This window comes from Bombina bombina, chromosome 6, assembly GCF_027579735.1.
Source record: "Bombina bombina isolate aBomBom1 chromosome 6, aBomBom1.pri, whole genome shotgun sequence".
Classification (NCBI taxonomy): domain Eukaryota; kingdom Metazoa; phylum Chordata; class Amphibia; order Anura; family Bombinatoridae; genus Bombina; species Bombina bombina.
The window spans coordinates 367260589-367275118 of record NC_069504.1 but is presented as its reverse complement, the minus strand read 5'-3'; the positions used below and the strand labels follow the sequence as shown (position 1 = coordinate 367275118).

Here is a 14530-nt window from a genome sequence, read left to right as displayed (position 1 = left end):
TGCTTTTATGTCTGCCAGGTGTTCTTTTATTCTAACTCTTGCCTCCCTGGTCGTTAGACCTACATATTGGAGGGCACAATGCGTGCAAGATATTAGATATACCACGAAATTTGACCGACAGTTTAAACATAGGCTCTTTTGGAAGGTTTCACCTGTGACCAGGGATCTAAATGTGTCTCCTACCGTCACCCTTTCACAGGCTTTGCAGGGAAGGTAATTGCACCTGAATGTTCCATTGAGTCTCAGCCAAGCCGAACCATTTATTTCCTCTTGTTTTAATTTAATAGGGGCTATTATGTTACCTATCGTTCGATTTCTTTTGTACGTGAATCGTATGCCTTTTTCTACAGTTGTTTTTAGAGCATCATCAGCTAAAAGAAGTTGGTAATTACTTCTGATTATTTCACATATCTGGTCATATTGTCGTGAATACTCTGTTATGAACTGGGCCTTCCTATTTTCATGCCTCCTTTCCTGCCAATTCTTGTCTTTTTTATTTGTATTTTTATTCTTATTACTGGATTGTTCCAGAAGCTGTGCCCTGTCTATTTTGTTAACCCTATTTCTCTCCTTGGTTACAATAGACTTTTGATAGCCTCTTTCTAGTAACCTGGATGCCAAGTCATCCGCTTGTTTCTCATATGTGTGATGACTAGAGCAGTTCCTTTTTAAACAAATGAACTGCCCTCTCGCTACACCTCTGAAGACTCTCCTCGGGTGGCAGCTTGCCGCATGCAACAGTGAATTCCCAGAAATGGGTTTGCGATATGTTTCCGTTGTAATTAGTTGTCCTGTCTGGCCCTTTAGTGTGATATCTAGGAAATTTATAGTATGTTCCTGTACTTCTGAAGTAAAGCTGATCCCTAGTGTGTTCTTATTTAAACCCTCTATAAATTTCTCTAGCTCATCCAGTGATATATATCTCTTGTGCAGTCCCCTTCCGTGTTTTGTATGTGTCTGGGGTGATTAGTATTACATAAGCCTGTGCACCCTTCACTTGTTCCCAGTTTGTTGGATTGAGAGCTTGCATTGTGTGGCAGTTTTATGGTCCCAGGTTTTTGGAAGGGACCTTGGCGTGGTACCTAGGCTTGTCCCATTTGGCCAGATGCAGTAACTAACCCTTCCATTTTTGCTTTTAATCTTAGCTGAGAGCTTGTAAGTGAGTGCTGGACTTTCTATGTGTGTTGTATTAATTTATTTAGTAATTTCCCCTATGGTTCTTGCACCCAGACCTGTCTGGGGTTAACTGCATGTGACTCTGGGGACAGCACAGCTTCTTCTAAAAGCAGGTGAGCATCCAGGGCTGAGCATGTTGCAGGGTCATGGGATGTGTACTCGGTCCAGTCTGAGAGTGCAGTCACCTTCCATTTTATATATATATATATATATATATATATATATATATATATATTAAGGTATAGTTATATATTTTACCAAAAAATATCAGATATGTATAGATATATTTATTTATTAATAAATAGAACATATTCGGCTATGTGAAGAACATTATAATGTGAAATATTTATATTTCATGTTGGGTTAGCGCACTTAGTTAAACACAATCGGTTTTGCGCTCCATTAAAGTCTATTGGGAAATATGTTCACGTGTTTACAATTTTCGAAGTTCGACTCTTTGGGCACATCAGCAAATACTTTTTACTTTCAACTTGTAATAAGCGTGTGATACACGACGCGTGCAAATAGCCTCCGTACACTGACTTTAATGCACCAGCAGGAGCAATTAATTGCACTCCACTAAATATTTTATTTTTATAATATTTGGTTAACTGTAGCATCTATTAATATATGATGAAATGTATTTATTATTATTGGTAGAACTATGCAATCTGATTTTTTTATGGTTAGTATATATGGGTACTCAGTGGAACTCTATACTGTAGAATAACTCATGTGTTATAGGGCCCATGTATATTAGCAGAATTTGGGAGGATGCCTGTATATTTTACTCTGTTTACAGTTACTCCCTTGTGTACAGCAGGTTGACTATTATTTTTAATATTAAGCTCAATAGTTTAGTTTCACAGAATAGCAAAACACTCACTGTGCATGCAGAGTTCACTGGTGCAGTTTCTGGTCTCTGTCTCAGGTCCCTGGCACTGCTGGCCCCCATTCCTTGGGGGAGGCTGGGTACAGTCCCTGCTCCTCCACTGGGTGCAGTCTGAGGCACAAGCTGACCAGTAGCTCCACTCTGCCCATCCTCCGCTCACTGTATCCACAGTCCATCAGCAAAACACAGAGATAATCAGCATTCCTAGACCTTTCTGCCATTCCTAATAAGCAGCATTGCTGCAAATTACAATCCATGTATTATGATAGTCACGGTCTTTTAATAAAACTAACAATTAATTTCTATGTAAATGCACAATTCTTTTTTCCTACTTCTCTGTGCTGAATAAAAAAAAAAATATCTTTTAATCAGACAATGAGATTATTGTTCATTCCTCTCTCTATACTGTGAAATGATAACTTATCTTCTAATTTGCTGTTCATATATGCTCATATATGATATGCAAAGGTATCCCTGGGTGCTTTTTATAGTTAACTGATCCCTTTTTCATTATGCCGAGCCATTATCTCACTATAAAAAGCTCAGCATATTTGTAGCGTGCTTGGGTACATCTGAGCAGTAATCTCTCAATCAGTTTGTCTTTCTCTAAAGTGTGTACGTTGCCCTCAGAATACTGAAATGAATAAAACTGTATAATACACTTCTTGACATAACAGCAGAGACTTTGTAGCTAGAACATTCTGGATTACAATAGTACCTGGGCAGAGTGTTGTGCAGGCGGTTTTTTGGATGTTCTGCCCCTCACAGAAAGAACCTCCGTTGAGTGGTGTTGGGTTGGTGCAACTTCGACTCCTTTTCTGCCACCCTCTTCCACAGGTTGTACTACAGGGAGACCACTCAGTCCAGGATGACCAACCACCATTTACTAGAAAAAAAAAAGCACATTTATCATGTTTATAAAGAGAATACAAGCGTATTATCGCCAAACACACATCATACAAAGGCTAAAGCAACGTCACATACCCCTCCTGTGCTTTGTTTGTGTTCATTAGCCAACAAACAACTGACAAATCTTTCTCAGTCAATTAAAGGGACATTAAACACTGAATACATTTCATGCACCTCCTTCTAATTATGGCTGATGCAAGTTTGAAACTTAGGTTAGTCCGCAGGTATCTGAATGAGAGTTGATGCACATGTGCAAACAAATCAGCGATGAAATACAGTGAAAACTAAATTTCAACATGGCAGCACCCATGAGGGGAGGAGGAGAATAATCTTAAAGCATGCTTATAAAATGTATTTAGTGTTTAATGTCCCCTTAAAGAGTTTCAGTTATTTGCATTCCCCATAACAGCATTGATCGCTCACTACATATACCCCCTTGTGCCAAGCAATATATTTGTCACCAACCTATTCTGTTCTCTATTTCTCTCTTTGGACATTTATGCTTGAAGTTCTTTTTCCTCTGTAAAACCCTTATACAATTATAAGTTTCAGGTTTTATTTAAGAATACAATTTATATAGATTTCACGCTTAAGATATTTTTATATTAAAAATGCCATCAATCTTGTTCCCACAGGTCTAAATGCACTTTTTATCACTACTTTAAGTGCTGCTAAACTGTATACTTATTACTTGTCTACAGTTTGAGAAAGTATTCCAAACTTCTGAAGATAGTTGGTGCTTCTCATATTTCATAGAAAAAAATATAAATTACACTAAATAAATAAAAAATATATTAGATTTAGTAAAATCTAGAGCTATTAGGTATTGCCAGTCCCTACAAACCACCACATATTATTTTGGTAAATCACTGTGTATAATATGACCATATCCAATGCTTACCATATACAGTTATAGCAGCAGAGTTACTCCTACGTCTAGCTACAATATTTTTGGCCACACAGGTGTAATTTCCAGTGTCAGCCAAACGTGCTTGTCTTAGAACCAGGCTATGGTCAGAACCAATGTAAATATTTGAGTCCACATCAGGATCTAAAATATCTTCATTACGCAGCCATTCCACCTTAGAGGAAAATAAATAGAAAACAGTGAGGAGCAGGTAAAATAAAGTAGAATAAATTAAAATATTATAGTTTCTAGTAATATTTAACATGTATAAAACCCATGAACAAATATTAAGTAACCATGTACAATATTTTCTTAAGCGCACTAAGTACTGAATCGTTAATCGTTAAGAATCGTTAAGAGTTTTGTCTATAATACTTGTGTCTAGATAATCACATGGAATAAGACAGTGAGCTCTAGGTTTTACAAAATGCTTCCTACTGATAATAATACCCCTCCGTGGAAAGCAGCTGGGTTTAATCTGGCAGAACCTTGTACTGCTGTAAACTCACAGTTTCAAGGGAAATCGAAGTAGGTGTTTCACGATTGTTTAACTTCTATTCTCATTTAGACGTAGCTGTGTAAACATACATTAAAATAACATTCTAGTGTGACATTTTCTTGGACTTATGTATGTGCATAGTTGGATGAAGCTATAGAGCCTCAGAATAATTGGTACTGGATCGTACCTTTAGTAGATTTGTCTCACAGTTCAAGACATCTTTGAAAAAATAATGATAGGGAGACTGATCAGGAATGGCAGCAGAGCTAAAAGGCTTAAAAAATATGTTGAAAACCTAGAATAAAACATCAAACTTCTCCAATAAAAAATAATCTTGCCTATCTAACTCCCTGGCAATAAAAATCAAGATATTTGTACTAGCAAAAGTTTAATATCTTTTCACTCTATTAAAAGCTTACAAATACAAGGTACTGTCCATCTTCAAGAAATAGTAGAACTAAGTAACAAATTAAATTTGTTTTGTGCACAATTTAAGGACAGACAGACACACTGAAGATATTTTGCATAGAAAGCTTGCTTGTTATCACATTTTAGCTATGTCTATAATCATGACTTTACTTTTATAGGTCATTATAAAATGAAAAACTTCAAAAGAAACATTCAAGTGTCCAAAGAGTATAGGGAATATAGTATCTTTGATCTGAACTGAACACTAAAGGTTCATGTCCTACTTAAATAAGTTGGTATATTGTGATGTATCAAAGCTAATATTTAAAGGGACCTAATACTCATATGCTAAATCACTTGAAACTGATGCAGCATAACTATAAAAAGCTGACAGGAAAATATTACCTGAGCATCTCTATGTAAAAAAGGAAGATATTTTACCTCACAATTTCCTCAGCTCACCAGAGTAAGTTCTGTGTAAAACGTTATACTCAGCTGCAGCCCAGCTGCAGGTAAAAAAAAAAAATGAAGAAATGAACAGCAGCCAATCAGCATCAACAGTGCTGAGGTCATGAACTATTTTACTGTGATATCATGAAATTTCACTTAACTCTCATGAGATTTCATTGTAAACTTCCTTACACTGAATAGGGAAATAAGATGAGTGTGCACAAAAGCTCGCTCCTTCTGCTTTCCCGGGACAGACATACTGATTTGTTGCTTAGAAGTCCTTTACAATGGGATATGGCTACTGAGAAACTTTTGAGGTAAAATAAATATCTTTCTTTTTTATGTTCAGGTGATATTTTTTTTGTCAGCTTTTTACAGCTATACTGCATCACTTTCAAGTGTTTAAACATTTGGGTATTATGGCCCTTTAAGTCTCACAGCTCTTTGTTGTGTATGATTAAGGATGAATCAATCTTAATTGTAGATATTTGTATATATAGCTTGCTTGTTAAGGCATTTTAACTTGTGTCTAAAAAACAATAAAATACCAGTACTGAAAAAAAAAAAATATCTTGGGAGCTCCATGGAAAGCTCCATGGAAAGGATCACAACAGTGCTATAAATGCCCCCATATAAAAGCATTACAGAAGTGATACCCCCAAGGTAAGTGATGAAATTCATAACAAAAACACAAATAGAATAAAAGAACATACTATTTAAATAATTACCCTGTGACATTTATAATGTATTCACCACATCATTTATGTATCTAGATGCTTCTACGTATAACACCAGGTGGCATACTCCATCATAAGAGTCTCACAGTAGCCCACCCACTGAGTGTACGTCTGGCGATAAGAGACTTCTATTCCCATTTATTGTTTTAAATACATGACAGTAAACACTTTAGACATTAAAGGGACACTGTAATGCAAACAAGCTCTAATTTTTTAATTACTAACTCTATAGAAAACTTGCAAATTTCAAGTTTCAATACCCACATACAGCCTTCACAAACTTTATATTCATATAATACTCATGAGTAATCCATCATGACCAATCAGAAATGGATGTATAAAAATGCCCCCAGAACAAAGGAAGCAGTGGTGTTTTTGTGAATTGCAATAATAAACCTCTGCTCCGAAAATGGTTAGTCCGACCACATCGATTTCAAGTTGCGTGCTATTACAAGTTAAAAGTAAAAGTGACGCACAAACGTGAAATAAATTTGTGCTCATCAAGTTAGCGCAACTGAAGTCCTTGCTTAAAGGGTTAGGGCTAAATAAAAATTGTACCAAACACAACATAAATCCATTAAAACAAAGTGTTACACTTATATACACCATCTAATAAAAATATCCATATAAATATTAAAAAAAATTAATTATAAGGCTTTAAGGTATATGGTATACTATATGACAAGGTATTTGAATGGAAAGGGCTGTAATGGATATATAAATACATATACATGTCTCTCTCTCTCTCTCTCTCTCTCTCTCTCTCTCTCTATATATATATATATATATATATATATGTAGATATGTGTATACATTTGTATTTATGTTTATATGTGTATGTACATACATATATACACATATAAACACATACATACACATATATACACATATAAACACATACATACACATATATACACATATAAACACATATATATATATATACATGTATACACATATAAACATATGTATATTTACTCTGAAGCCCTTTCCATGCAAATACCTGAAAACATAAAAAAAACATTTTCTATTCAATTCTAATATTAATAATGTTTTACTGTGTATGAACTGTAAATATTTTACATTCCAATGTTTTTCACGTAGGGAAAGATGTTCTATGTATTGTTAAAAATATATATATATATATATATATATATATATACTGTATAGATATAAAACACTAGAAATAGAAAATAGAAATATCTATTTAAAAATACTGTAGGTCTGTACTGTAGGTCTAAGGTGGTACTGAGTTCTCATGCTAGCAATAAGTGTTAGGTTTTTTACCAGTTTGTGTGCTTTATTAAAGTCTATGGGGAGAAGTTAACGCGGTTGTGATATCCAAGTCCTCAGGGCTGAATTATCAAGCTCTAAATGGAGCTTGATATTCCAGTTTCTGTGCAAACCTTCAGGCTCGCTGGAAACAGGAGTTATGAAGCATCGATCTTAAGACCGCTGCTCCATAACTGAACTCTATGGGGCCTATCTATCAAGCTCCGACGGCCCGTGTTTCTGGCGAGTCTTCAGACTCGCCAGAAACACAAGTTATGGAGCAGTGGTCACAAAGTCCGCTGCTCCATAACCCTGTCCGCCTGCTCTGAGCCCGAATTCAACCTGATCGTACTCGAGTCTGCAGGGGGTGGTGTTGCACCAGGGGGCGGTGTTGCTCCACATTCAGCGATGTCTTGTGGACCTGATCCGCACTGTCGGATCAGGTCCGCAAGACATTAGATAAATAGGCCCCGATAAATTCTATGAGGCTGAATTATCAAGATCTGAATGAAGGCTGATGCCCCTGTTTCCGCACGAGTCTTTAGTCTCGCCGTCGTATAGGATTGGGCAGATTGCAGACCGCAGCCTCAGAGGCAGCGGACCAGTTATGGGGCAGCAGTCTTCATAACTGCTGTTTCCAGCGAGCCTGAAGGCTCGCGCGGAAACAGGGGCATCAGGGGCCATTCGGCCCTTAATAAATCGGCCCCTATATGTAGTTTGACATATGGTACATAGAACAACACTATGTTAGAGAAGTGCTTACAATGTTCCTGGATCTACTTCAGTGACTGTAGTGGGTGTGTAGTATACAATCGTGGCTTGCTATAGAGATTTGCATAACATTACTACCAACTCACACACATATGAATGGTACTGATAAATGGTGATACATATGATATATGAATTGCCACAATTTTATCTAGTGTTTATATATATGTGTAATTTATGCTGTTTTAGTAAAACAACTCTGGTTGAGGAGGGAGGCGCAGTTCTAGCTTTCAGCATTGAATATTTAAAATTTGATTATGTAAATACTTAAAATAACAATAAACTCAAAATTGCATCAGTTAAGGCTAGTGTTAAGCAGACTAATTTACTATGCAATAGTTATCAATGTAGAGAACCCCAATCATGAAATAATTTGATTAGAGAGGTTTAACTTCACATTGGACTTGATGAGGTTCCAGTGAGTAGGATTTTATTAAAAAGGCTTCAGTTATGAAGCAGAATGTTGAGAAGTGCGTGCTAATGCTACAGATTTGCTGGGGTGTTTGCCATAAATGGTGACTTATGGACTGTTAGGGACCTTCTCCTTTGGCTTGAAACAAGCAGTGGAGGCTCCTCCATATGATCACAACCGCACGTGAGCCTCCAGGGGAAAAAAAGAAAGAAAATACATTTTTTGGCTGAATAAATATAACTTCTTCAATAGCCCCCTATTGGAAAAATTATATTTATTCTGCCAAAAAAGGTTCCAGTCTACTGTCCAGTTTAATAAAAAATCCTTTTATATACCTCTATACCTCTCTACCGCACATGCGGTAGAGAGGTATAGCCTGCCATATCCCTTTGCTCATTTTTTCTATGTGCCTGCTGCTCTGCCCATATCAGAGCCTATACCTTTGCTAATAGCACAATTTTCAGTGTGTAGTTGGGCTATTTCTATGGGCAGGAAGCACGGGGAGCTCCCAAGGCTAGGAACTAACTACAAGTCCCATAATGCATAGCCATTACTTAGCCAATGAGAGAGCGGTCTGGTGGTCAGGGGAGGAGGGGCTGCAGACTTGCGTGCATGTGGAACAAACACTGGCACTGCTAATCAAAGTATGTCTCTATCCTACTTTATCATCATATCTACGTAGGCAAAAACTCACTCCAGATCTTATAACAGTATAAAGATAGAGTGTACACTGCAACAGCAGCAGCTAGCAAGTAGAGCAGTTCAGTGTAGCCGATCAGGGAGAATTAGAGCAGTGAAGATTTGGAAAGATGGAAAGATGGAAAACGTTTTTACTACATTTGTTATGTTTCTTCTTTACTGATAAAAAAAACAATTTTTTTTATTTTACATCTGTAGTCTAGGACTACAGATGTAAAATAAAAAAAAAATGTTATGCATCAGTAAAGAATATACATAACAAATGTAGTAAAAACATTTTCCATCTTAGAAAGCTTCACTGCTGTAATTCTTAAATGTTATACACCACTGCCACCTGCTGGCTGCAAGTAATATAGCAAGCACTATAATATGATTGTGTGTGAGGGTAATATATATATATATATATATATATATATAAAAATATATATGTGTGTGTGTGTGTGTGTGTGTGTGTGTGAATTGTGAAAAAAACTAGGCTGATATTTTACCACATAGGTATTTAATACATTTTTGGTGTAATACATTTTGTAATATATATATATATATATATATATATATATATATATATATATATATATATATATGAGCAAATGGAGAGCTCTCCAATCCTATTGGAACAGCCAATAGGATTGAGCTTGTATTCTATTGGCTTTTCCAATCAGCCAATAGGATTGAAGTTCAATCTTATTGGCTGATTGCATCAGCCAAAAGGATTTTTTCTACATTAATTCCGATTGGCTGATAGAATTCTATCAGCCAATCGGAATCTAAGGGATGCCATCTTGGATGACGTCACTTAAAGGAACCTTCATTCGTTGGGTAGTCGTCGGCCGAGGAGGATGCTCCGCATCGGATGTCTTGAAGATGGACCCGCTCCGGATGGATGAAGATAGAAGATGCCGTCTGGATGAAGACTTCTGCCATCTGGAGGACCACTTCTGCCCGGCTTGGATGAAGACTTCTCCTGGCTTCGTTGAGGACTTCAAGGGGTTAGTGTTAGGTTTTTTTAAGGGTGTATTGGGTGGGTTTTATTTTTAGTTTAGGGCCTTGGGCCTGCAAAAGAGCTAACTGCCCTTTTATGGGCAATGCCCATCCAAATGCCCTTTTCAGGGAAATGGGGAGCTTAGATTTTTTTAGTTAGTATTTTTTTTTGGGGGGTTGGTTGTGTGGGTGGTGGGTTTTACTGTTGGGGGGGTTGTTTGTATTTTTTTTAAGAGGTAAAAGAGCTGATTACTTTGGGGCAATGCCCCACAAAAGGCCCTTTTAAGGGCTATTGGTAGTTTAGTTTAGGCTAGGTTTTTTTTTATTTTGGGTGGCTTTTTATTTTGATAGGGCTATTAGATTAGGTGTAATTAGTTTAAATTTCTGCAATTTGTTTATTATTTTCTGTAATTTAGTGGGGGTTTTTTTGTACTTTAGATAATTCTATATAATTTAGTTAATTGTTTTTTTTTTTTTTTATTTGTTGTTTTTATTGAAGATTTTAACAATAACAATTTTCACTGGTCATCAATATTACAAAGCTGTCATATGCAATTCAACAATATTTTGTAGGTAATGTCCATTGTACCAGCTTTCCTCTCTTACCCCCTCCCGTCCTGGGCAAACTTGAGTCTGATACCCATGTCTAGGTTCTTGTCATGGGCCTTTCTTGGGAGCTGGGTAGATAGGGTAGTCTTCTGCTTCACTGAGTCGAGAATTGTAAAACCAGGAGGGGGGGTAGCATTTTAACTAATAAACCAGGGGGTTAAAGTTCAACTGTTGGTTCTGTAAACATTTGAATTCACTAAATTACTTTAAACATTGTTTGTCTCTGCAGGGTAAGTTAAAGTCTGGTGCATCTCCTAGCCTACACAAGGTATGTAAGTGTGGTGTCAAGTCTTTGGTCTATTTAGTCGCATCCGGTGGTATCTAGGGGTTTATGGCGTATTGTCTCTTGTACGGGGAGAGTCTGGGAATAATCTTACTGTTTATGTGTTGGTATTGTTGTGTAAGGATTCTTGCCAAATGAACTTAGCGTTTAGGAAAGTGTCCATCTTATTGCGGCAGAGATAGCCATATTGCTCTAGCGAAAGCTGCTCTTCCACTTCCTCCAGCCACATCTGTTTAGAGATATACGTAGGTTTTTTCCAGTGGCGAGCTATTAATTTCCTAGCACTATTGAGGCCTATCTGTAGTATTAGGAGTCTAAGACGGCAAGTTAATTTGGGTAGGTCGTTCAACAGGGCTATGTCTGGACTTAGTGTGAGATCGGGGGAGATGCTCTGTCTAAAATGTGATTCCACTGAGTTCCAAAGTGGGCAAATTCTAGGGCATTGCCACCACATGTGTAATAGACTGCCGCGTCTACCACAGCCCCTCCAGCATGTGTCTGGTGTATTTGGGTATATACTGTTTAGCCGTGATGGGGTTAGGTACCAGCGGAGAAGGATTTTAAAATTGAGTTCTAATATTACTGCTGATGTCGAGGATTTCCTAACCGAGCTAAAGATATTGACCCACCTATCATGGTCTATGTGGGTTGCCAAATCCAGGCTCCATTTGGTGGTAAAGGGAGGCAGCGTGTCAGTATTGTTTTTGAGAAGAAGCTTACGGGATAGAGAGAGTGTACCTCTCGGTATAAGGCCCCTATGACATAATTGTTCAAATGCTGTGAGCTTTCTTAGGAGATCGGTTTTGAATGGGGAGGTATGTATGAAGTGGTGTAATTGTGCATATTTTAGCCAATGTGAAAATCTACCGTCTGCTAACTCAGCTAGTTTATCCCTTTCCAAGAGTTTGCCTGCTTCAATGAAATTGAATAGTGGGATAGTGTAATCCCATTCAGTTAGCCTTTGGTAGCCTTTGTCCAACCCTCCTACCATCTCTACATTTAGCACAATGGGGAATAGGGGGGGATCTGCTAGTGGAGATTTGTGGTTTAGTGGCAACTATGTGGTCCCAAGTCTTAAACAGGTGTCTATGTATATTTAACTGTCGACATTGTGGTGGCCTGAGTTCGTTAGGTACCCAGCATAGGGCATGTACCAGTGGTGTTTTGAGTATATGTGAGTCTAATGTGACCCAAGCTTTACTTTCTTGTTTTTTGTGCCAGTCCATGATCCTTTGGAGTGTCACTGCCTGATAATATTCTTCAATTTTGGGAAGGCCTAACCCGCCCTCTGTGGTTGGTCTGTACATTGTGTCTCTATTGATTCTCAGCTTACATTTCCCCCAGACAAACGAATTGATGCTATTTTGCAGTCGAGTCATGTACCACCGGGGGAGATGTATCGGTAGTGTCTGTAAGATGTAAGTGATTCTGGGGAGAGTGGTCATTTTCACGGCTTGTATGCGTCCCCACCAAGATTAGTTAATTGTTTTTAATTTATTTAATTGTAGTGTAGTGTTAGGTGTAATTGTAACTTAGGTTAAGTTTTATTTTACAGGTACTTTTGTATTTATTTTAGCTAGGTAGTTATTAAATAGTTAATAACTATTTAATAACTATTGTACCTAGTTAAAATAAATACAAACTTGCCTGTAAAATAAAAATAAACCCTAAGCTAGATACAATGTAACTATTAGTTATATTAAAGCTAGCTTAGGGTTTATTTTATAGGTAAGTATTTAGTTTTAAATAGGAATAATTTAGATAATAATTGTAGGTTTTATTTAGATTTATTTAAATAATATTTAGGTTAGGGGGTGTTAGGGTTAGACTTAGGTTTAGGGGTTAATACATTTAGAGTAGTGGCAGCGACGTTGGAGATGGCAGATTAGGGGTAGTGTAGGAGGCGGCAGATTATGATTTAATAAGTATAATGTAGGTGGCGGTGGGCTCCGGGAACGGCGGTTTAGGGGTTTATAACTTTAGTTAGTTGCGGCGGGGTCCGGGAGCGGCGGGATAGGGGTCAAACAGTATAGTTTAGTGTGGGTGTTTAGTGACAGGGTACCAATAAAGCTGGGAAAAAGCCGAAGAGCAGCGAGATCGATGACTGTTAGTTAACATCATCGTGCCGTACTTGGTGTGTGTCTTTTTAACAGCTTTGTTGGTAACTTTGGAGAACGTATTCAGGTCCACGGCAGCAATGTTAGGCGATCTTAGGTGAGGGTATTGGTGCCAGCGAATGCAAGTAAGTTGACAGGTTAATAAATAGGGGCCATAGAATTCATAAAGACTGTATTGCTCTGCAAAGTATATTGTCTTGCTGTTTTGACTCACTATTTCAAATCTGACTAGGTTGTATACATTTTTTTCTTTTACATTTTCTCTTTTGCGATTGACTCTCATTAACAGTCGTATGCCAAGCTCTGTATAAATGTATCATGCTCTGTAACATTACTTTTTGTTTGGGGAGGTATGTCTCTGCCCACAAATGAGGAGGTAGGCTCTTCCTTATTAACACATAACCAAATTCATGCAGAGCCATCATCTGTGAGCTTCTTGTTCTTTTAATACCTATTTAAGTAGTTTATCTTACTTTTGTTGCATGCAAACATATTGTTACATGTATAATTGCTACTTTTTCATATACATAGCATTGCTGAGTTGCATGTCCCTTTAAACTGTGCCTATGTGGTTTAATTTTCCAGCGCTCATAATCGAGTTACTAAATAGTGTCTTATAATTCACAGTTTACTTCATTAGTTAGCTTGTAGATGGTCAGACAGAGGCCAGAGTCATCGTTGGCTTATCATGTATATCTAAAACATAGTTTCTATTGATTATATATTTGTTCCTCTCCCTCTTTTCCTTACTCTGATTGCATTAGTGAGCTTGGCAAGATACACATACAAAGATCTATCATTTTTCTTGTGCTGTTGAAATTATATTTGGTAGACGTCATTCCTTTTTTTATATATAGTAATAAAAAAAAGAAGCAATGTAAATTTATATTCTTTTATACAATTAAAGCTTCAAGTTTCTGGCAAGGATTATCAACATCATTGTGGTACTGTATGCTAATTTGATGTTATATATAGAGATGGGCCGTAAAGCTTAATGAGTAGCAAGACAAGGTCTTTTTTAAATTAGTAAAATAAAAATTAAAAAGTCCTACTTTTAAAAGAGTTTGTTGAAACCGATTGGCATTAATTTTGATAAAAACTAAGAATATGAAATGTAGAAGACGTTTTTATCAGTGAACAAATGTTTCACAGTTCTGAGTTAGAATGAGGTTTGTGCTTGTGCAATCAGTCTATACCTTTGAGCTGAATTTGGAGTGTACACATTTGCCTAGATTGCGAGTGGCACGCAAACTGTAGCGCAAGTGCGCTATGGTTTTTATTTTCCAGCTCCCAAGAGCGTCTTCAGCCTCTCTAGTCTCACCAGTCCTTATGCTATTAAATAGTATTTAATAACATAAGGACTGGTGCGGCTGAAGACGCTCTAGGGAGCCGGAAAAAAAACATAGCGCACTTG

At 37.2% G+C, this 14530-nt stretch overlaps 1 protein-coding gene across 1 annotated transcript in view; it reads right to left on the bottom strand.

The window, feature by feature from the left end:
- Positions 1-14530, bottom strand: part of UNC5A (unc-5 netrin receptor A) — a 409652-nt gene that overhangs the window by 125820 nt on the left and 269302 nt on the right. Inside the window, 3 exon segments of the mRNA XM_053719264.1 lie at positions 2063-2227; positions 2787-2954; positions 3879-4059. Coding sequence (XP_053575239.1) covers positions 2063-2227; positions 2787-2954; positions 3879-4059 — 514 coding nt within the window.